This window comes from Balaenoptera musculus, chromosome 3, assembly GCF_009873245.2.
Source record: "Balaenoptera musculus isolate JJ_BM4_2016_0621 chromosome 3, mBalMus1.pri.v3, whole genome shotgun sequence".
NCBI lineage: Eukaryota > Metazoa > Chordata > Mammalia > Artiodactyla > Balaenopteridae > Balaenoptera > Balaenoptera musculus.
In genome coordinates, this window is record NC_045787.1 from 161,679,115 (window position 1) to 161,701,698 (window position 22,584).

Sequence of the window (22,584 nt, forward strand, 5' to 3'; positions counted from 1 at the left end):
GAGAAGATGCGTTCACAGTTAATGTAAGGCATTTAGACTTCAGAAAGAAGTAAGACCAACCGGATTCTAGATGCAGATGTTGAAGATGGAGGGGAAGCAGGCGGGCGGGGGCAGTTGGGGAGGCGTGTTCAGCGTTTTTTTAGGTTGATTTGTAACCAGTGCCAAAAAAACCAATGGGTTTCGGTTCCCGGGCGGGGAGTGGGGGTGGTGGTGGTGGGTTGGGAGATAGTCATTGGTGTATGAACACACAGACCACGTCATGGATGAACAAATGAATTTCATAGTGCATTTTGATTGGATGAGTTTTTCAGACGGCGTTGTGCCAATATACAGTTTAAGGAGCAGGCATGAAAAGAGACAAGACAAGAAACACAGTCATTATGCGTGGCACGCAGGGCAAACCCACGTCACCCCAGCCACTCGTGGGTGGCAGCTGAGGCCCGGTGGGCCTCACACCCTCTCCCCCTCCCCCCAAACCCTGGGGGCCTTGCCCTCCCAATGGTCTGGCTCCCCTTGCCTGAGCCTGGCTGAGCTCTTTCTGGCCTCAGACTTAGTGGGCTTACCTGGGAGGCACAAAGGGGCCGCTGAGGGCTCCTTGCCTAGCAGGGCAAACCTTCCCCACCTCCAGGTCGGGCGTTTATCCTCCTAAAGGGGTCCAAATGCCCACCCTCTAGCTTTCCCGCCAAATGATTATAATTCAGGGCTGAGGGGCTGCCTAACAAACCGCAATCCAAGTACGTTCACAGTAATAACAGCAATAGCAATACTAATAACCACCATTCGTGAACTAATCCCTGGCAGGTTCTGTGCCAAGCGCTTTACGTCAATTGCTCTGATTTGTTCAAAGTTGCCATCTCTTGCCCTAGAATGTCAGCCCTCTGGGGGCAGGCATTCTTGTCTGTTTTGCTCTGTTCTCGGCACCTCTAACAATGCCTGGCATACAGCAGGTGCTTAATGCATGCTTCTATGAATGCATGAATGAATGTGAGGCTTGCAAGGGTCTGATGAGGTTGGTTATGAAGGTTAGTCCCAAATACAGGACGAGAAGAGGTAGTACAAGTTACCCAGGGTCTAACAGCTCATAGGGGAGGGCTGTTAGACTATCGCAATAGTCTTGATATCCCTGAATTGGATTCCGTGCCCCATTCTCCTGCCCCATCCTCCTGCCCTCCCATATCTTGCAGCCAGGAGAACAAGCCGTTGGGGTCCAGTCTTACAGATCTCTTACTGGCAACTAGAGCTTCAATCAACTTCCTCTACCTGCCCTACTGGGGTGGTGGGTCACCCCTTCTAACCTCTTGACCCAGAGGGATATTGGTTCAAGGCTGTCTTGTCTTCAGCTGGATGGCAAGATATTTTGACTGCCAGGAGAACCTCCAGATCTCTTAGAAACTTAGGACAGAAGATGAGGTCTAAGCTCTGGCCCTCTGCTAGGGGACAGTGGCCAGATGGGGGCACCCCAATGGGGATAGCCCACAGCTGGGCATGACCTCTCTAGAGGAAGGTGTCAGGGGTGAGACGGGGGAAGGGGGAACTTCTGGTTCACTGAAGCTGAAGGCAAAGAATTGTGGCCAGGATACCACTTGGGTGGGGGTATGGGGGACGCGTCAGAGAATGGCCCCTCTTCTGTGTAGCTTCCCAATCCTATCAGGCTTCCAGGATAGAAGAGTGGGCCAATTGATCCCTTTGCTGCTGGGGGCTCAGTTAGGGACGCCCCAGGGAACACCAGTGTGCCCACAGGAGTCACCAGGTCTGGCTGCATGACTTAAAGTAGGTCCCTCATTCTCCTCAGCATTGAGCATCAGTTTCCTCATCTGTGAAATGGGACAACACCCTCTTCCTCGGGCCCCACCCCACCCAGATCTATTCTCTGCTCTCCTCTGCCTGTTCTCAGCATCACCCTGGCTCTCTGGCCTTCTGGCTCCTTTCTGGCTGGGCTTGGCCAATGGAAGTGGCTGGCAGGAGATAGAGGGTGGCAGGAGAGAAAGGTAGGGGTATTTCTTCCCCGATGCTCCGTGCCTGCTTTGGCCCTGTCTCTGGCAGGAGCTCTGTCCCTGCACGTTCACAGCTCCCACCAGGCAACCCCTCTCTGACTTCAGCACCTGGGCAGGTAACAGCTCCCCACGGTGGTTGGGTGCTGGGCCCCTTCCCCTCCGCTCTGTGAACAGTCTCTGCTTTTGGATCCCTTCAGTTGAACCCTCTAAAGGAATTCTTTTATATGCTGAGCCCCCGACCTGTACCACGAGCTAATCCATGTAAAACGCTTGGCACAGTGCCTGGCCGTCCCTGTCAGCTTTTATTATTGTTATTATGACAAGGTTGTTACCACCCCTGGCCCTCGGCTCTGACACTCTTTGCCCTTTTGCTTCGCCTGTGGGGACCTCCTATCCTCCCACAGCCTCCCCAGGGCCCTCAAGCCTAGGCTCACTGGCAAATGGCCAGGGAGGGGGTGTGGGGCAGGAGCTCTGGGACCTGCGTCTTCCAGACGACGTGGTCCTGTGAGGGACGACCACAGCGAGGTCCAGAGACCACCCCCCCACGTTGGGAACCTCCCAGGCCTGGGGATAGAGGAAGACACATGTCCCAGGGACCCTCCTAAGGTCCTGGGAATGGTGTCCCCCCGTTAACCCAAAGGCCATGGCACCCTCCTCCCCGTGAGCCAGAAGATGCTTAGTTCAAGCAGAATGGACTTGAAGCTGGTTCCCTCTGGGCCCCCAACACTGTGTGGTGTTTGGGGGAGTGGGGCTCAGCCTTGGGATCCTTTAAGTGTCTCAGTTTTCTCAATGAGCTCATCCACATTACTTAATCGTAAGTCGGTAGCCAAGAGGCAGGGAAGTTCACGTTGCAGTGCTAGCCCCACGGCCGTGGCTTCGGACACCCCCGTCTCCCCGCATCACCCTCCTGAGGGGCTGCCCTTGCTCCCAGGGGCCCCACCTCTCCCTCTTTGGTCATGGTCCAGCGCTGGCTTGAGCCAGCTGTGGCTGCCGGGACCCACTGCTTCTTGATGACCTCTGTCCCGCCCCTCCCAGCCCAGCCAGGAACTGCCCAGAGAGAAGCCGGCGGGAAACTTACCCCAAACTCGGTCACCAGGATGTCGGTGATGCTGCCCAGAACAGTCACAAAGTCGAAGATGTTCCAGGCATCGCGGAAATAATTCTAGAACGGGGACCCACAAGATAGAGATGCCGACATAGGGCTCCACGGCCGGCCCTCACGTCCAGCCCAGGGGGCCCGTTCGGGGCACAGCTGCAGAGCAGTCAAGTGCCCGGGACAGTTACAGTCATTCAATCAGCAAAATGTTGCTGGGTGGGCTGCTCAGTATCATCTGTTCTGAGTCTCCCCTCCCTGGGACCCCCCAGCCTTCCCACGGCTTGCTTGGCCCCAGAGGGGGGTCTCCGGGTGCCGCGTCAGCTCTATTGTGGGGGAGCGCTGCCTCTCTGGGCTGTGCCCTGTTTCTCCAACAGTTCCAAGGGCTCTCTGAGACCTCAGATGCTTCATAAATGACGTCACTGGGATCCTCATGAAGACCCTCGGAAGGAAGGTTTATCACCCATTTTATATAAGGCGACCGGGGCTCAGAGAGCAAAGATGGTCACCTCAGGCAGCACAGAGGTGAAGAGTCAGGATTTAAACCCAGGTCTGGGCAAGCCCAGAGTCTATGGATAGGACCCTGCTGAATCAAGACCGTGCTTATAGCACACTTGCTAAGACAGCAGCCTCTGGGTTCACATGCCAGCTCTGCTACCATCCAGCTGTGTGGCTGTGGGTCAGTGACTTAACCTCTCTGTGCCTCCATTTCCTAATCTGGAGAAGGGGGATAGGAACAAGGGTGCAGAGGCCTTCTGGGCATACACGAGGCTACACTTCCTGGCCCCCTTGTGGTTAGATAAGGTTGTGTGTCTAGTTACAGCCGATGGGTCGTGAACAGAGGCAGCGTGAGTCACTTTCTGGCCAGTGCAGGACTCGCCGGAACTCTCTTAACCCTGGACCTGGTGACCAGTAATGTTCCAGATGACGGCTGCTCAGTGAGCCTGGGTCTCTGAGTAAACGCTTTGTTGATTGGAGAAACTGAGATGTGGGGGAGAGTAAACCCTTTGTTGATTGGAGCAACAAAGCTGTGTTTGTTACCACAGCTTAACTTGAGCTATCCTGACTGGTATATCCCTGGGCTGGATTCTGGCTCAAGTGGGACACACAGGTATAGTATGTTGTTGTTAAAATACTGAAATACTGGGACTTCCTGGTGGCATAGTGGTTAAGACTCCACGCTCCCAATGCAGGGGGCCTGGGTTCAATTCCTGGTCAGGGAATTAGATCCCACATGCATGCCGCAACTAAGAGTTTGCATGCCACAACTAAGAAGCCCGCCCGCCACAATTAAGACCCGGTGCAACCACATAAATATTAAAAAAAAATACTGAAATATTTCACACTGTTTGAGCCCACAATGAGTAGCACCCCTACCTGGATCTAAGGGTCTGGCTCAAATAGACAGCCCTTCCCTCAAGGCTTGGTGGGACCCATGCTAAACACAGGCCTTCCCAACAACCTCACAAAAGCAGAGGTCATGTCGGGGCTTGGGCCCCATTCTGAGCAGTCATCTTCTCCCCTGAGCATCTGACCCAGCGGCAGCCCCTCTGCCTCACAGAGAAGGACACAGGCTTTGGATCTGTGCTTCCCAGGATCAAATTCTTTTAGCATGTACGAATCAAATGTCCTCGGAGTTGGACTGCTTGGGCCTCAGAGCCCTCTTCTGGAAGATAAAGGTATAACAACAATCTGATAATGAATGTGTCACTGAGTGTGGGGTTTAGTATATAGTAGGTGCTCAATAGACGGATGTTGTTTTATGATTGTCTAAAAGGAGTGCAGGTTCCACTGGCACTTTTTGGTATTTTAGCAGGTGCTGCTGGGGCCTTACCCATATCCCCTCATATTTTGACTGTGTACCCTTGTTACTCTGCCCAGGGGCTTTCTCTAGCTGCACAGGGGAATTAACAGCTCCTGTGGGAGCAGCCCTTGACTATGACTGATGGGCACTGGAGAATAAATACTCCAGCTCCCCCACCATGGGTGACATGACCTGAGTATGTGCTCTCTGCTGCACCCCAGAGGTCCTCCATGGAACTGCATCCCAGTTACACCCATAGGGAACCTGCTCACCTACACACCCTGTACCGGCTGCCTTCCTTTCCCTGTCTCACTCCCTCTTTCCCCTACGGGGCTTCCCGGAGTCACCTCCCAGATAAATTGCTTGCATTCAAGTTTGTCTCAGGCTCTACCTCTAGGGGAGCACAAACGAGGACAACTTTATAGGTGTTTGGCTACAGGCCTCAAGCCCCTGGATAGCCCCTCTATCATTTAAACTCCACACTCCCACCCAACCAAATGAATAAGGATCTCTTGAGGTGGGTCTGGGGCATCATTCAACTTTAAGTGCTTCTGATGGGTTGCTTGGTAGCCACTGCTTTGGAGGAGAAAGGTCAGGTGATGAGCTTTATTGTAACACTTTCTGGTATTTATTGAGCGCTCGCAACATGTCAGGCTTGGACCCTCAGTCTCCAGACACACATTATTTGCATTTGGGGTTTGCAAGAGCTCTTTCGAAGGAGAGGCAGAGGACGGGCCTTTCTTGCAATGGAGGAGAGAGAGGTGAGGTGACACAGCCTGGATACGACTGGACTCGAGGTCTCTCTGGTGCCAAAGCCGACGGCTTTTACCACCTTGGGAAGCCGAGGTATGACCCCAGCCTGGGTCTGCTGACACCACGGGCTGTAGGTCATTCTCTTCAGAGAGGTGGGCTAAGCATATCCTCAAGTCCTTTACAGTCAGGCCTCTGTATCCGCGGGTCCCACATCTGTGGATTCAACCAATTGCCAATCGAATTGGTTGACTCCGTGGATGTAGAACCTGTGGATATGGAGGGCTGACTTACCTGCACCCTCTGGGATGCGATACGAGAACATCTGATTTTTATCAGTGACACAGATCATATTGGTAATCCTGCGGGAGTTTGCCGTCTACTTTCAGGATGGAAGGAAAAGCAAAAGTCCAGTTAGCAGCTGGTGAAAAATAAAGATGTAATTTTTTTCACCTCTTATTTCCTGGGCTCCCTCACCCCACCCTACATCCACAGATCCCTTAGGGGGGTCAATGGGCCTCAGGTTAAGACCACTTGCATTAGTGGGAGACGAAATCAAGTTAGTAGGTCATGAACTGCATTAAAAAAGGAGGGGCGTGGGCTTCCCTGGTGGTGCAGTGGTTGAGAATCTGCCTGCCAATGCAGGGGACACGGGTTCGAGCCCTGGTCTGGGAAGATCCCACATGCTGCGGAGCAACTGGACCCGTGAGCCACAGTTACTGAGCCTGCGCGTCTGGAGCCTGTGCTCCGCAACAAGAGAGGCCACGATAGTGAGAGGCCCGCGCACCGCGATGAAGAGTGGCCCCCGCTTGCCACAACTAGAGAAAGCCCTCGCACAGAAACGAAGACCCAACGTAGCCATAAATAAATAAATAAATAAATAAATAAATAAATTTAAAAAAAAAAAAAAAAAGGAGGGGCGTGACTTCCCTGGCGGTCCAGTGGTTAAGACTGCGTTTCCACTGCAGGGGGCGTGGGTTTGATCCCTGGTCGGGGGAACTAAGATCCCAAGTGCCATGCCGTGCGGCCGGGGGAAAAAAAAGTGGGAGCGAGGGGGGGGACATGGAATCAAGGAGATAGACAACTTCAGAGTATAGGGCACGTGCTAAGGGGAGATACAGATTCTGTGAATATTTCATTTGGGTTGTCTGTTTGTACGTCTGCGTACTGGGCTCCACTGCAAAGTGTATTTCTTACTGCGATTGTGGCTAGAACAGTTTGAACGCTATGGACTTGGCCTGTCTGGATCTCAGTTTCCTAATCTCCAGAATGAATCATTACCCCTCTCATCGCATCATTTAATAATAGATATATGCCTGACACAGAGTTTGGTGTTACTTGGTAAGTACAAGAACGCCTAAGTAGAATCTGTGCACATCGGAGAGATGCTCAAGTCACCATTGGGGTTGGGGGCAGAGGGGCCAGGTGGGGAGACCACCACCCAGCACCCAGTGCCCCTCTGGGCTTTCCCTTAACCCACAGCTCTAGCTCCAAGGCTGGACTTACCAGAATCCCAAAAGCCATGACTTTGAGAAGACATTCCAGAGAGAAGAGGGAAGTGAAGACAATGTTGAATACCCTCAGGGCATTTTCATAAGCGACAGAGGCCCCGTAGAACTAGAGAAGGAAGGAGGGAGAGCAGCGGGGTCAGTGGGCACAGTGTCGAGGACCGCGGCTGGGGTGGCTTCGTGGCTGCCGTTTCCCTGGGGCAGGCAGGACTCGGACACTTGGTTTCCCTATTGATGTCCTGTGGAGCCAGCCCGGGCCCCAGGCAAGCTCTTCACTGGCTGGGCTACTCTTTTTTTTTTGTTTTTTTTGTTTTTTTTTTTTTTGGGCTACTCTTTTCAGGTCAAAACAAAAATTCCTTTCTTGAGTCCTATCTTAGCAGCCGAGATCCCGGGAGAGCCTGGCCCTGTCGATGGGCCTCCTGATGGGATGCAGGATGTCTACAGCATCCTCTTTGCAGTCATTTCTTCTTTTTTTTTTCCTTCCAGATGTCTTTTTTAATTCTTACCTGTACACTCCTATGAGACCACTTCCCAGACCAAGATTTAGAACATTTCCAGCACCCCTCCCAAAAGTTTTCTTGCACCCCTTCCCAGTTGATAACCAACCCACCCCAGAGGTAACCGCTATTCTGACTGCTTATGACTGTTGCCCAAACGAATCAGATTTGAACCGATAACCTTTAAATCTAACTACCAGGTTACAGGAAATCCAGCAGATGGAGTAAACCAATGCACCCAGAGGTGGGACAGTTTTCATTCAACTCATCTGGTTTCCTCAAAAAGTTAACAGCGCGGGGTGGTGGGGGGTCGGGGGGTGGGGCAGAGGACGGAGATTTAAAAACAAAAAACTGGAGACCATGTGTAGCCATTTAGATCTTGGCTCAAAAAACAACTTACTGTAAAAGACGTTTTGGGGACACTTCAATATGGATCTTACGGTGTTAACACTAATCTTGTCAAGCATAAGAACATGTAGGAAAATGTTCTGATTACTTTGGAAAGCACACTGAAGAATTTAAGCGTGAAACAGTGTGGTGTCTATCATTTAAAACACTTTAAAAAATAGATGAAATGTCCAGAGTAGGTACATCCATGAAACACAGATTAGTGGTTGCCAGCGGCTGGGGGAAGGGGGATAGGGAGTCACTGGTAACGGGGATGGGTTTCCTTTTGAGGTGATGGAAATAGATAGGGGTGGTGGTTGCACAACATCGTGAATGGACCAAATGCCACTGAATTGTACACTTTAAAATGGTTAACTGTAGGTTATGTGAATTTCACGTCAATTTTTAAAAAAACGAGAAAAAAATAGATGAAGCAAACAGAGCAGAATGTTCCCAGTGGGTAACTCTGGGTGATGGAGACTGGGTATTCACAAGCGCATGGATGCTCAGGATGTGGTCCAGGGACCTACAGCATCTGCATCACCGGGATACTGGTTAGAACTGTGGAGTCCCAGACCCACCCGGACCTGCTGAACCAGAATCTGCAGATTCACAAGATGCCCAGCTGATCTGTGAGCAGTTTGAGAAGGGCTGTGCTGTTCTATCTTTCTCTCTTCTGTTTGTTTGAAACTGTTATGTTCCTAACAATGAAAAGACAAAGCACTCGCTTATGGAGATGAATTTTCAGGTGAATACAGGCACTGCTTTTTTTACCAGTTCAAAAAAATCAACAGCTAAATTTGTTGAGTGTTTTTAAGAATTGAGAAATGTGCTAACGTCTTTGCAGGAAATTTCTTATTCAATCCTAATCCCCACTGGGGGGCAAGGAACGTGCTATTATTATCCTTCCCATTTTATTGACAGGGAAACTGAGGCCCTGAGATGCCACTGGTCACTAGTGCAAGGTTAAATGGTGAATTAAATGGCAGAGCTGGGCTCAAATTCAGGCTTTTGGTCTCCAAAGCACAGGGTGAAAGGTTTTGACTTTTCACCCTGAAGAGGCTCCACGGCCCGGAGGCTCGCAGGCTCTTGACCTGCCCTTCCCTCCTCATTTCTTTCATCAAACATTTATCAAGGGGCTCTTGTCCCCTCTGAGTTAGGCCCTCTCAGAACCCCTGAAATTCAGGGGTGATCAGTGCTTGTCTGGCCCCTCGGAGCTCACAGGCAGGTGGCAGACTATCAGGCAACCCAACACTGGTATCGTGGCACGTGAGATAACAGACAGGATGCTTGCAAACACCTCATGGGGCCCTGGGAGGTGAGGGAAGGCTTCCTAGAGGAAGGGCTCTGCAGGGGCAGCTGGAAGGGGCTGGCCAGACAAAGTGGTGGGAACCGTGTGTCAGGCAGAGGGAAGAGCAGGAGCGGGGGCTTGGCGGTGACACAGAGTGTGGTCTGCCTGGGAAACTCGTAGCCGGTTCTGTTTTGCGTGGGGCAGGGGTGCGGTGGGGATTAAGCAGTGCCTGGGGGGAGGGGGGACTCACCTTCATCATGAGCACGATGGTGTTGAGGGCGATCATGGCCATGATGGTGTACTCGAAAGGCGGGGACACCACGAACTGCCACATGCGGTACTGGAAACTCTGCTTGTTCTGGGGCATATGTCGGGTCAGGGGTTTAGCGCTGATGGCGAAGTCAATGCAGGCCCTCTGCGGGAGACAGCACAGCAGTGTGAGGGCCTGAGGCAGGAGAGAGGCGGCTGGACACCCAGCACCCCCCCCCCCCATCTCATTCGATGCAGCTCTTCTGCACGTCTGCCTGGATGTCTGCCTCTCTTGCCCACCCCACACCCCCCATAAGCTCCTCGCCATGAATGTTTTCTTCTCCCGACAGCTACAGCTCCTTGAGAAATTACCATCGGCCAAACCTTGTGCGGACACTCTCCCGTTACCTCATTGAATCCCCTTAGCAAACATGATCGATGGGTACTATCAGTAGCCCCCACTTTGCAGATGAGGAAAATAAAGGCTCAAAGAGGTTAAGCCTGACGTGGCACAGCTGCCTAGTGGGCAAACCTTGAATTTCAACCAGAGTCTGACATTGAAGCCTAACCATTCTTTTTTTAAATTTTATTGAAGTATAGTTGATTTAAAATGCTGTGTTGGGACTTCCCTGGTGGCGCAGTGGTTGGGAGTCTGCCTGCTAATGCAGGGGACGTGGGTTCGAGCCCTGGTCTGGGAAGATCCCACATGCCGTGGAGCGGCTGGGCCCGTGAGCCACAACTACTGAGCCTGCGCGTCTGGAGCCCGTGCTCCGCAACAAGAGAGGCCGCGATAGTGAAGAGGCCTGCGCACCGCAATGAAGAGTGGCCCCCGCTTGCCGCAACTAGAGAAAGCCCTCACACAGAAACGAAGACCCAACACAGCCAAAAAAAAAAAAAAAAAAAAAAAAAAAAAAATGCTGTGTTAATTTCTGCTATACAGCAAAGCAATTCAGTTGCTTTTTTCATATTTTTTTCTATTATGGTTTATCACAGGATATTCAATATAGTTCTCTGTGCTATACAGTAGGACCTTGTTGTTTACCTATCCTATATATAATAGTTTCCCTCTGCTAATCCCAACTCCCAATCCTTCCCTCGCCCCCGCCCCCTCCCTTGGCAACTACGAGTCTGTTCTCTATGTCAATGAGTCTGTTTCTGTTTCATAGATACGTTCATTTGTATCATATTTTAGATTACACATAAAGTGATACCATATGGTATTTGTCTTTCCCTTTCTGACTTGCTTCGCTTAGTATGATAATCTCTAGGTCCATCCATGTTGTGAAGCCTAACCATTCTTTCTTACCGACTATTTTGCTTCTCCTTCTCTTTGAGGGAAGGAGACAGGGAGGAATAATAGTTATTTAGTCTTAGAGGCCAACAAAGCAGAGAAAGAATGCATTCTAGGTCCTCCACCCAGCTTGGATGATTCTAGAGAAGCAAAGGGTCATGCCTATACTCTCTGGTGGACTGGATTTTCATTCGTAAATATTCACCACCCCTCCCTGGGGGAGATTATACTTCCCTGCCCCACTGACATCAGACATGTGACTAGCTCTGGCTAATGAAATGTGAGAAGTGACACATGTCACTTCTGGGCACAAGCCACAAGAGGTGGACCATGGTTTGCCATTCTCTCTTTTTTATCTGAAGCATCTTAGAGGGGAACCAGAATAAAGATGACATGGAGCAGAGCCATCTGGACATGCAGTCCAATTCCTTTGTGGATATCTGGCATTGAGATGTGAGGGCTGCTTGTTACCGCATCATAACCTAGTCCAAACTGACTGATACATACACAACTTCTCTCTGATGTGTTTTCCTCTGGAAACCCCATGAAGGGCTGCCCTTCATGCAGACTGGATTCTGCTTGGAGAATGCTGCTGTTCCCTCCCCAGATGCCCCCAGAAGCTGGTTCCTTTGTGTGTGTGTGTGTGTGTGTGTGCATGTGTGATGGGGGGGTGTCAGTTTTTAAGCGGGGATATAAGTGGGAAGTGGTACCTCATTTTTCTCCAGGCTGTATTCCTCCATCATTTTGTCCCCCTGCTCCTGGAAGGTGATGATGATCAAGGCCACAAAGATATTGACAAAGAAGAAGGGGAACACCACAAAGTAGACGACGTAGAAGATGGACATCTCCATGCGGTACCCAGGGCTGGGACCCTGGTTCTCAAAGGTGGCATCCACGGAGTGCTTGAGGACCCTGTGAGGACCCGGGTGGGGAGAGGGGGAAAGTGAGACAGGGGAACAGGAATGGAGGAAAATATTAAGAGGAAACAGAAAAGAAATGAAGAGTCATCCCTGTTTTCTGACTGCAGTCACTGTGGTTACTTTATGAAGCCGTAACCTTCCCACCTCTTTTGCCTGTGGGGAGTGTTGACAGCAATGTCAGTTACTTCTACTGCCCTGTATTGAGGGCCTGTTACGTGCCAGAAATGATGTTCAACATTTTATTCATTTTCCCAGCAACCCTCTCAGGGAGGTTATTACTGGCTCCGTTTTGCACACAAGGAAACTGAGGTTCGGCTGTAGATCACCCACTCAGGTGCGGCCAAGGTGGGATTTGAAACTAGGTTTGTGGTGATGAATGGGAGTGAGTAGGGGGTCACGGAGGCAGGCGTATGTGTGTGCGTGTGTGTGTGTGTGTGCGTGTGAATATTTAAGCACAGGTGGTCGTGGGAGCCAAGGAGGGGTAATGAGGATGCACATGGAAGTGAGTGTATGCGCGGCTGCCCTGGACATCCGCACAGATCACGCACTGCTCAAGTGCTCTGCATCTAAGGGGCACCATTCATACTGTAGACCTGATAGATCTGTGTATTAATGGTGACAACTTTTTTGGCAGGTGGCCATTAAGTGCCTTTTTTTGAGCAAGATCATTAAGTATATTGCAACGCTTTTCTGACAGATGGAAGTAAAGTCTGTTGAGGAATGGGTGTCTTTAAAAACTCGCTCAAAGGTGCCTGAAGGGCTAGCACTGGCCCTGCGTGTGTGGATCCCGGTGTGCGCATGGGTGATCAGACAGGCGTGTGTGGGTTGGGGTGTTTGCTGAGCGAGGGAGGCAGGTGAGCATGTTGAAGGCACACGCTGGAATCTACCAAGCCTTCAGCCTGCATTCAGCCGACACCTCTGGGAGCAGGACCGGGACTAAGGGGAGGCGAGAGAGGCACTTGCCATGGGCACAAATTCAGGGGGTGTCAAACCCCTCAGTAATCGAGATAAATAACATTTCACTGTAATATTTAGTATTTCCTGCCATATTTTAAAAACTCAGAAGAAATGCCCCAAAGCCCCTGATGAACAAAATCTCAAAAATTTATATCGTGAGGACTTCCCTAGCAATCCAGTGGTTGAGACTCGTGCTTCCAATTCAGGGGGCGCAGGTTTGATCCCTGGTTGGGGAACAAAGATCCCACATGCCACGCACCGTGGCCAAACCACCCCCCCCAAAAAAAAACACCCCCAAAACAAAAAAAACTTAAAAAAGAATTAAAGTTTGGACTTGCACAAGTCAGTCTCACCCATGTCACCCCAGCCTTAGCCCTGTCTGGGACAGATGGGTCCTGTGGTCAAACCGACTTGGAAAATGCCAGGTTCACACCCCCCTGGCTTGGAGGTTTTTGTTCACCAGCACTGGAAGGGTTAAGAGGATGTGACCGCATGTGTACGTACATGCGGCCTTTCTGTAAATTAGAAACGGTGCCTGTTCTGGGAGCACACAGCCCCGTACACTCAAGGGGTTGGCAAGCCAAGCGACCGCTGGATTTCTGCCCCGAGAAGCCCAGCCACACATGGGGGATGCTGTTCTGCTGACGTCTTGCATCTTGCATTGTCCCCACTTGCATCTGACATCTGGTGCCTCTTGCGTTGTCCCCACTTCTGGAAGCCAGGAGCAAACCCCTCCCTCCCTCAGACCTTTCTCAGCACTGGGCTCTTGGACCCTTTCCTCTCCTGCTCCCTGGAGGTCCCCGAGCTCCTCCTGTGGGGCTTTCTGACTGGACCACTTACTGTGGCCAGCCTTCTCCCGTGGACACGGTGAAGAGGGTCAGCAGAGCCCATAGCACGTTGTCATAATGGAACTCATACTTCTTCCACTCTCGGTCCCGCGCCTTCACCTCGTTCTTCTCATAAAGGAGGTACTTGCCGCTGCCACAGAAAGTGGGGACCATTAGTAAATGGAGGGACACCCGTATGTGGCCACCAGAGAGACGGGGGAGGAGGAGGAAGAGGGGCTCACCAGCCCATGCTGCTTCCCACAGCCCAGGAAGCCCGTTTCTCCCTGGAGCTTGTGTACAGCCATTTGGAGATAAATCCACAGATGATGCCACAGCCCTGTGTCCAGTGGGAGAGCCAACTCAGAATCTTGTATCCTTTTCCAACTTGAACACTTCTAGACCCAAGGGTGGGAGCCTCAGGCTTGGGGGGCAGTTGAGAGCAGGGAGGGAGACAGGCACATTTCTGGGTTCATCAGGCCAAGGGGGGCAGCCGCTCGCTGCCCCTTCTCAGGGTAGGAAACAAAGGTTAGCCCCAGACTCCTAGCCCAATGCCTGGGATCCTTCCAAATCCAGGAACCCGCCACCAAAATAACCACCGGCTGCGCTTTGGTGCATAGTAACCGTTTATACTAGTGACAAAAGCAATATTGACTGAGCGCTTGGTTAGTGAGAGGCGCAGCACTTTCCTGGACTGAGTCCAGAACTTTCCGTCATGAGGATGACCCAAAGATGGGGGGATTTCAGGTCCACAGTCCCTTAGCCACAATTCCAAAATCCAGAAAGCTCTGAAAACCAAGCATTTTTTCCTAATCCGGCAGTTGGCAAGTTCCAGCCTGCAGACCAAATCTGGATCTGCCTCTGGGTGGCCCACAAGCTAAGCAATGGTTGTTTACAGTTTTAAATGGTTGAAACTAAAAGAATTCATTCATGACAGATAAAAATGATAAGAAATTCAAGTTTTAGTTTCCAGAAAGAAAGTTTGATTGGAACACAGCCATGCCTATTCTTTTATCTACTGTCTGCGGCTGCTTTGGAGTTGCACTAGGTGCAGTGGAAAGTGTATGCAAAGTCCAAGATAGTTACTATCTGGCCCCTGACAGACAAAGTCTGCCCATCTCTGATCTAACGCGTTTGGCAACAAAACCTGACCCAACTGGATGTGAGGCTCTTTCGACTTGTTATTTATCCCATTTGGTGCAAATAGTTGTATGTTCCCAGGCAGAAACATTGCATTTGATCACAGGGCTGCCTTAATTTAACTGTGTTATGTGCTACGTGGGACATGCACCTCACAGTTTTTCTAAAAATCTCAAAGTATTCTGAATTTTGAAACACATCTGCCTATAAAGGTTTCATACAAGGGAACCGAGATGTGTATTAATATCCCCTACTTGACAAAGGTGGCAACTCAAAAGTTAAGCAACCAGATTATGGCTCATCCTGAAGCCATGGGTCAGAGACTCCTATTCCAAAACTGTCTTTCTTTCTACTTACAGATCCAAGCTGGTTGTAATCGGGTCACCCCCAACGCCCAACACCTCAGTTTCCAAGCCCAGGATGAAATGGAGCAGGACCCTATGGTCCTTCCCCCGCCATGTCCTCAGCCTGCCTTTTGTCTGTGCAAACACTTTAGCCAAAGAATGAGTTTAATCAGAAAAGTGAGAAAATGCAGAAGCAAAGGAAAACAGTCAAAGGAGATCAAATAATAATAGTTTAGTCATTAAGCATAGTCAAGGACCTTTAGTTCCTTCTCAAGGGCTATAGATAATATTCTGAGCCATATCCTTTGATCTGTCTCATAGATACTGAAACCCCAGCAGGTGGAAGAAGTCAACTACATGATGACCAGACTGTAGCCATTACATAAGCTGCCACAATTCTGAGAATTGGCCTCAAGGAAACGGGAAAAAACTGACCCTGGAACTGAAGATTGACTGTACTTAAAACAATCAAGATGACGCTGATCAGACCACCACATGATCAATATCAAGATGACTGTCAGGGCTTCCCTGGTGGCACAGTGGTTAAGGATCCGCCTGCCAATGCAGGGGATACGGGTTCGAGCCCTGGTCCGGGAAGATCCCACATGCCACGGAGCAACTAAGCCTGTGCGCCACAACTACTGAGCCTGCGCTCTAGAGCCTGCAAGCCACAACTACTAAGCCCGCGTGCCACAACTACTGAAGCCAGCGCGCCTACAGCCCGTGCTCTGCAACAAGAGAAGTCACGGCAATGAGAAGCCAGTGCACCGCAACGAAGAGTAGGCCCAGCTCGCCGCAACTAGGGAAAGCCACGCACAGCAACGAAGACCCAACGCAGCCAAAGATAAATGAATAAAATAAATAAATTAATTAAAAAAAAAAAAGTTGACTGTCACAGCTGACCGTGCTGTTTCTACATGTAGCTTCCTCTCTCCATCTATAAAAACTTTTGTCCACTGGTTGTCAGTGCCGGGGCGGGGGAGTTGGCCTTTGGACGAGAGTCTGCCCTCCCTGCACCAACCCCCACCCCCCCGACCCGCCCGCAGTTGCCAGCATCCAAAATAAAGCAAACGTTCCTTTCTACCAACTTTGCCTCTTTATTGGCTTTTGAGCGGCGAGCAGCCGGACCCCACTTTCGGTTACAAAGAGACTGGCGCATCTGGTCGCCCCCACCTGCCAGCCCCGATGGGGAGGCCTAGGAGGGTCAAGACTCACCGGCAATCTTTCTCAAACTCCTTGGACTCGTCGGTGCAGTGGAAGAACTTGCCCTTGAAGAGCTGCACGGCCACCACGGCAAAGATGAACATGAAGAGCATGTAGACGATGAGGATGTTGAAGACATTCTTGAGTGAGTTCACAACGCAGTCAAACACGGCCTGGTGGGTGGGGTGGAAGGGACAGCGTGAGGGGCTGGGAAGCCACCCGGCCTCCACCTCCAGCAGCTCATAATACCCAAGTATTGTCATTATTCTTATTTTTCCAGGCAAGGACATGATCCAAGTCACTCGGTTAAGGCCACGCAGTTCTGAGAAATGTTGGGGCTCGACCCAGTTCTGAGTTTTTATGCATCGAAAACCCTCAATTTTAACCCCTGGGAAATGGGGCCGCTTCTCTGAGCAAGGTAAGCTCATGGCTCTTCAGGGCAAGAGGAAAGGTCCTCAATGGAGACGTCATTTCCTGTTCATTCTGCGTCCCTGCTTCACGTCACTCCCTTCCCCATAATCTGGAGTCGTGGTCCCCTCCCTTTTGCCCACTGATCACTCGGGGGCACTCTGGATTTGCGAGCTGACTTCACGTGCCCTGGAGATTCTGCCCTGCGTAAGATGGAATCATTCCATCCTCCTCCAGAGAAGGCGGGGGGTCCCAGCCTGGAATGTCCCCCACTGCATTCTGCTATTAATCACAGCGGGTCCTAGCTACAAGTAAGCATCAAGGATTGTCAGCCTACTGGAATCACACGTTAGCTCCGCCGGCTTCCTCTGGGGGAGAGAGTGCACAGCTTTCATGGGGCTTTCAAAGGGGGCTGTGACCCAGAAAATGGGAAAGAGCCACTGAACCGACTACTTCTGGATTCCACGAATCTCAGTGCAAGCAAGCTTTCCCGTTCAGAAGGCAGCCACATTTCCTCTTTGAATATTCATCAACAAAAAGGGGGCATTCGAATCATGATTTCCCCAATCATGGGGGAGGGGCACACCACCGGTGATATCAGACGCACTTTTCGGTCCTATAGGAGCCCAAGACCAAGTAACACTGAATCGCATGGTAGCAAAGTTATTCTCTCTCTAATTCTTTCAATCCTTTTGAGTGAAGGAGAAAGTCTTCCTTAGTTGTTACTGTGTTAACACCTAACATTTATATTTTTCCTTTTTTTTTTGGCCGCGCCATGCGGCATGCAGGATCTTAGGTCCCTGACCAGGGATCGACCCCGTGCCCCCTGCATTGGGAACACAGAGTCTTAACCACTGGACCGCCAGGGAAGTCCCTGTACTTTTCCTTTTTAACCAAGAAAGAGCAAGTATCCACGCTCAAAGTCTTTGTCAGGCAATTATTTTGGGGCTAGATTTTAATAACAGTTATCTTATATTTTGAACAGATATTTAGTTTTACCTTCTATTAACAGTGGGTTTTGGTTTTCCAACTTCAGAAACTTGACAAGCATTTCCTTTTAAAATAAATCCACTTAAGTAAAAAATAAAGTGACTTGACTTAACGAAACATATTAAGAAAGAGATAATACAGGTGAGCCTCAGGTGCATCATAAATTGAAAAGGGGTGTTTGAATGACTAGGTTTCATTTCCTTCCTTCTTTTTTTTTTTTTTTTTTAAACAACAAGCTTTTGGGAAATGCTGGTTCATGCTATTTTTTTTCAAGTTTCATTTATTTATTTATTTTTTATTGAAGTATAGTTGCTTTACACTGTTGTGTTAGTTCCTGCTGTACAGCAAAGTGAATCAGCTATACGTATACATATATCCCCTCTTTTTTGGATTTCCTTCCCATTTAGGCCATCACAGAGCACCGAGTAGAGTTCCCTGTGCTATACAGTAGGTTCTTATTAGTTATCTATTTTATACATAGTAGTGTATATATGTCAATCCCAATCTCCCAATTCATCCCACCCCCCCTTTCCCCCTTGGTATCCATACGTTTGTTCTCTGTATGTCTGTGTCTCTATTTCTGCTTTGCAAATAGTTCATCTATACTATTTTTTCTAGATACCACATATATGTGTTAATGTACAATATTTGTTTTTCTCTTTCTGACTTACTTCACTTTGTTGGTTCATGCTATTTTGGAACAGGAGATATTGGACCCTAGAATAGGTGAAAAGTTAAAGGTTATGTGGGACCAGAAACCTAGTTTCCTGCTTCCCAGATTAGGGTTATGTCCTGTTTTATCCACATGATGCCTTCATGGGAATTAAGAAAAGGGATCTCAACTTTGCAAGAGACATTTCATCTATTGGAAAATTACCATGATATACAGATTTTGTTCCATTAACTCACTTTACTGCCATCTACTGGAGAGTTGTAGTAATAAGTATATCCATACATAATGGCTGTGATGTTAGCAGCACCCCTTTCAACGTACTGTCCTTGAGCAGTGTGCAACCTGCTCAACTGTACATGGCAACCCTGATAGATCTTCCACATACCCCAATCTCACCTTGAGCTTTGGCAACCGCTTGATGGTTTTAAGAGGTCGTAGCACCCGAAGGACTCGGAGGGATTTAATCGTGTTGATGTCCTTTCCTTTGCTATTGCCACTGTGGAGGGATGTTAGAATGGGGAGAAGGGAAGAGAGGGAGCCAAGGTCAGGGTGGGTGGTGGGTGGTCCACAGCCCCAAGTGGCCCCACCCTCCCAGGCTTAGGAGTCTGGGGTGGGCCTGGCATAGCCATGTCCTTCCCAGAGAAGAGTAGTCAGCTCCCCTGCTACATCTGGGCTCAAGAGCTAGTGAGAAGATGGCCTTTTGTGGTTTTGGTCTCAGGGTTTGTTGAGGGCCCTGGCTGAGCCTGAGCAGTTGCATGGGGTAGCTCTTAGATCCAGCACGAGGAAGTTGGCTGCCCTCTGTGTGCTCTCTTTGGAGGTGGTCTTAGTGAGCTTTTAGAAAATGGGATTCCTCCCTCTTCCAACAGGATCCAGGAAATGCTTAAAGTGGCCTTTAAACCAGAACTCCCTTCCCCCACCCCCTGCCCCAATATTCCCTGAGCCCACAGGAGCGGAAGGAACCAGAACATCAGATGTTGAATCACTGCCTCATTCTTTCAGGGTATCTGAGCTCATCTTTGTCAGATTGCTGCATAGAGGTTCAGTCCAGGGTCTACTGGGCCTGAGTCTTAGCATTGCAGATGTCATGACACCCTTAGCCAACCATGATTCAAGCGCCCCCAAAAGGAGGGCATTGGGTGTGGCCGTCAAAGGCTTGTGATTAATGGAACTCAGCACCCACCCAGCTGCCCAAGCCAGAAACCCAGCACTTGTGTTCAGCTTCCTGTTCTCCATCCTCATCCCCAACGGGTCACCCTCCTACACATGGCACCATCCTAGGTCAGACCCCCATTATCCACCTCCCAACTTTCCCCCCACTCCCTGTCTCTCTCTTCTTGCATCTTTTCTGCACGCAGTGGCCAAAACCAATGACCATGTCACTCTCCTGCTCCAACTCCTTCTGGAGCAACTGAATTCCTAGAAGTGCAAACTCCTAGCTTGGCATTCAAGGCTCTTCGGAATCTAGTCCAACTTACCTTTCTGTTTGCATTCCCATTGATTACTACACACCCCAAGCCCCAGCCACACTCTTTTGCTTCTCTTCCCTCTGCTAGAAATGCCCTTCCTCCACTTCTCCATTCACAGAACTATGCAGCCCTCAAAGCCCAAGGTAAATGTCTCTTCATCTGACAGCCTCCACTGACTGCCTCTGGGCTCTGCCAGACCCCAGCGCTGTTTCAGAATCACCTTTGTTCCTGTCACTGGCTTCTGGCTTTAGACAGAAAACTCTTCAAAGGTGAAACTGTGATTTCTTCTTCTAGGTGTTCACTTTCCCTTTAATCTTGGTTCTTGTCTCTGCCCCCAGCATGTGCCTGGTGTGTAGTTTCAGGACACATGTGAATGGATCCAGATCAGGGTTCTTTGGGGGCCAGTTAGCAAACATCTCCCTACAGCTACCTCTTGGGTCATGAGTAGAGCTGCCCCAGAAACACCCACCGTGGTGTGCCCGGGTATTCCAGGTGCAGAAACATTCTTCATGACATTTGCTTTTTTTAGGGTTCCTTTTTCTCATCTTTCAGAGAAAAAAGAGAATTGGACTTTAACCTGCCGGGCACAGCTGTGCTCCAGGATTCAGCAGTCTCTACATGGTTTTTTTTCTTTTTAAAACCAAAGTCATCATTATTATCTCAAGGCTGTGCCCCCAAAGTATGAGACACACATCAGGAGAGTCACTGAGATATTTTCAGGCAGATCACAAACACAGTTAAGTAACGGGATCACACAGGGAAACAGCTATGGTTTCTTCAAGTTATCTTTCAGGCCTCCTGTTTTGGTCAGAGATGAAGTCTCTGCTATGTGTTCATAGGTCTTTAATGCCTCCCTAACGCTCACTAATTTCCCTTTTAACAAAGAACCCAGCTTGAATGTAACAACTTGCTAGGCAACTGTTTCATTCTTGTTGGATTCACTTTTGCGGTTGCCTGTTCTATCTGAGGTTAACAATACTGGTTGTAAGGGGATGGCATAAAGTGTTCTAGCAAAACTGTAATGAAGTTTAGACTATGTGTTGGTGGAAAAAAACGTCAAGCAAGTGGACATCTAGGTTGTATGTGGAACTGGCTAAAATCTTGATGGGCCAAACTGCTGACATTTGGCAACACACCTCCTGGGGCACATCTACTCATCTAAAAATGACTCCATGGGCATTCTGGGGGTCTCTCTCCTAGGAGGCACTTCTCCCTTGGGAGAGGCTGAGAACAATCCTGTTTGTCGAGACACTGAGGAGAGGGTTCCTGGCAGTTTGGCTCCTGAGCATGCAGGAATGGCTTGATCAAGGTGTTCTTACAGAAAACAACCAGATTTTCAAATCACTTTGCTGAGAGTGTAGATGCTCCTGTTGGGGGGGTTACTTACTCCTCTTAAAGCCCAAGCCCTGGTTGTTTGGACTGTCCACCCTTCTCCCATCTGGGAAGCTGGACATTCACGCCCCTGATAACCACCCATCCGGCTCGTCTGCCCTATTGAAATAAGGCCATGGGGAGACCCCCTTCCACGCCCTTTATGTTCCCTTCCAAGAACTGGGCTAAATGGTGGGTCCTGATGAGAGGCAGTGGCCAAGACCCCTCCAGGCTCCTGCTCCTTGGGGAGCAGGCTGAGGGGACTCTGGTCACTGCAAGCGACAGGACGGTGGCAATGACACAAGGCTACAGAAACAGGCCCAGAACCAGTGTGGCTGCATCAGGGCACAGAGAACGAGACAGAACGAGAGAGAGAGAGAGAGAGAGAGAGGGAGGGAGGCACTTTACCGTGTACTGCTCCTGGTGACGTGGCGTCGGAGGGAGAGACAGATCGTAAGCGGCCTCAGAAGAAAGAACACAGAACACACACATACATGCACGCACACCTGAGCACTCCCCTGCCCTGCCTGGGCACCAGGAGGGGCCGCCTCAGGCTCGTGGCTCTGGATGGTGTCCATCCTTCCATCTGGAAGACGCTTGTTCCGTCCCCTGCCTTTGGCTGGCCCCCGGCACTGCCCAACAGCACCAAGAAAGCCGAATTTCCAAGTAGCAGGACAGCCCGAAAGTTATCAACTACCAAAGGCGAATTCGCCACTGAAGGTCCCTGCCAAGAGCTGGAGGAAAATCCCTTTTCTCCAGAGGTTCTGGGACTGGAAATTTTTAGAATGTCTTTTTTTTTTTGGCCACACCTCGCAGTATGCGGGATCTTAGTTCCCCGACCAGGGATCAAACCCGCGGCCCCTGCATCAGAAGCATGGAGTCTTAACCACTGGACTGCCAGGGAAGTCCTTTAGAATGTCTTGAAGGGGGTGAGCTTTGGAGTTAGGGGGACCTGGGTTTGACTCCCAGCACTGCCCTTAATTATTGTCCTCATCTGTAAAACAGACCTTTGGGGTGCTGATGCGTGATACACAGTAACTACGGCCTTGGCTTTACCCCCTAAGTTATGAAGGAGAAGGGGGGCAGCTAAGAGTTCCAATTTGGGATGAAATTAACGGGCAACTCTCAAGAGCCTTCTGGGAAAATGTGGGCCTGGGGGAAGCTCTCTGCATCTGGCAGTGGCCCCTTGCACAACTCATCTTTGGAATCAAGGCTCAGTCTCATTATGACCCTCCAACCATGACTGGAGATCAAGGTGCAAGAAACTTGATTGCCATTAGAACAGTGGAAGCCCTACTGCCAAGCAGGTACTCTACAGAATTTCCCACCTGCCACCCCCTTTTGAAGTTAGTGACATTTCTAAAAACATAATGGGTTAAAAGCTTACAGATATTCCCACTGGATTTTTCTTCCCCCTGCTACCT

At 50.0% G+C, this 22,584-nt stretch overlaps 1 protein-coding gene across 10 annotated transcripts in view; it reads right to left on the reverse strand.

Moving 5' to 3' along the window:
- Positions 1-22,584, reverse strand: part of CACNA1A (calcium voltage-gated channel subunit alpha1 A) — a 310,161-nt gene that overhangs the window by 32,402 nt on the left and 255,175 nt on the right. For all 10 annotated transcript variants that reach the window (XM_036847444.1, XM_036847442.1, XM_036847438.1 and 7 more), the window contains 7 exons: positions 18,720-18,819; positions 16,265-16,425; positions 13,582-13,719; positions 11,575-11,776; positions 9,575-9,739; positions 7,148-7,258; positions 3,073-3,156 (listed from right to left, as the gene is read on the reverse strand). In XM_036847444.1, the coding sequence (XP_036703339.1) occupies positions 3,073-3,156; positions 7,148-7,258; positions 9,575-9,739; positions 11,575-11,776; positions 13,582-13,719; positions 16,265-16,425; positions 18,720-18,819 (961 nt within the window). The remainder of the gene's footprint in view (positions 1-3,072; positions 3,157-7,147; positions 7,259-9,574; positions 9,740-11,574; positions 11,777-13,581; positions 13,720-16,264; positions 16,426-18,719; positions 18,820-22,584) is intronic.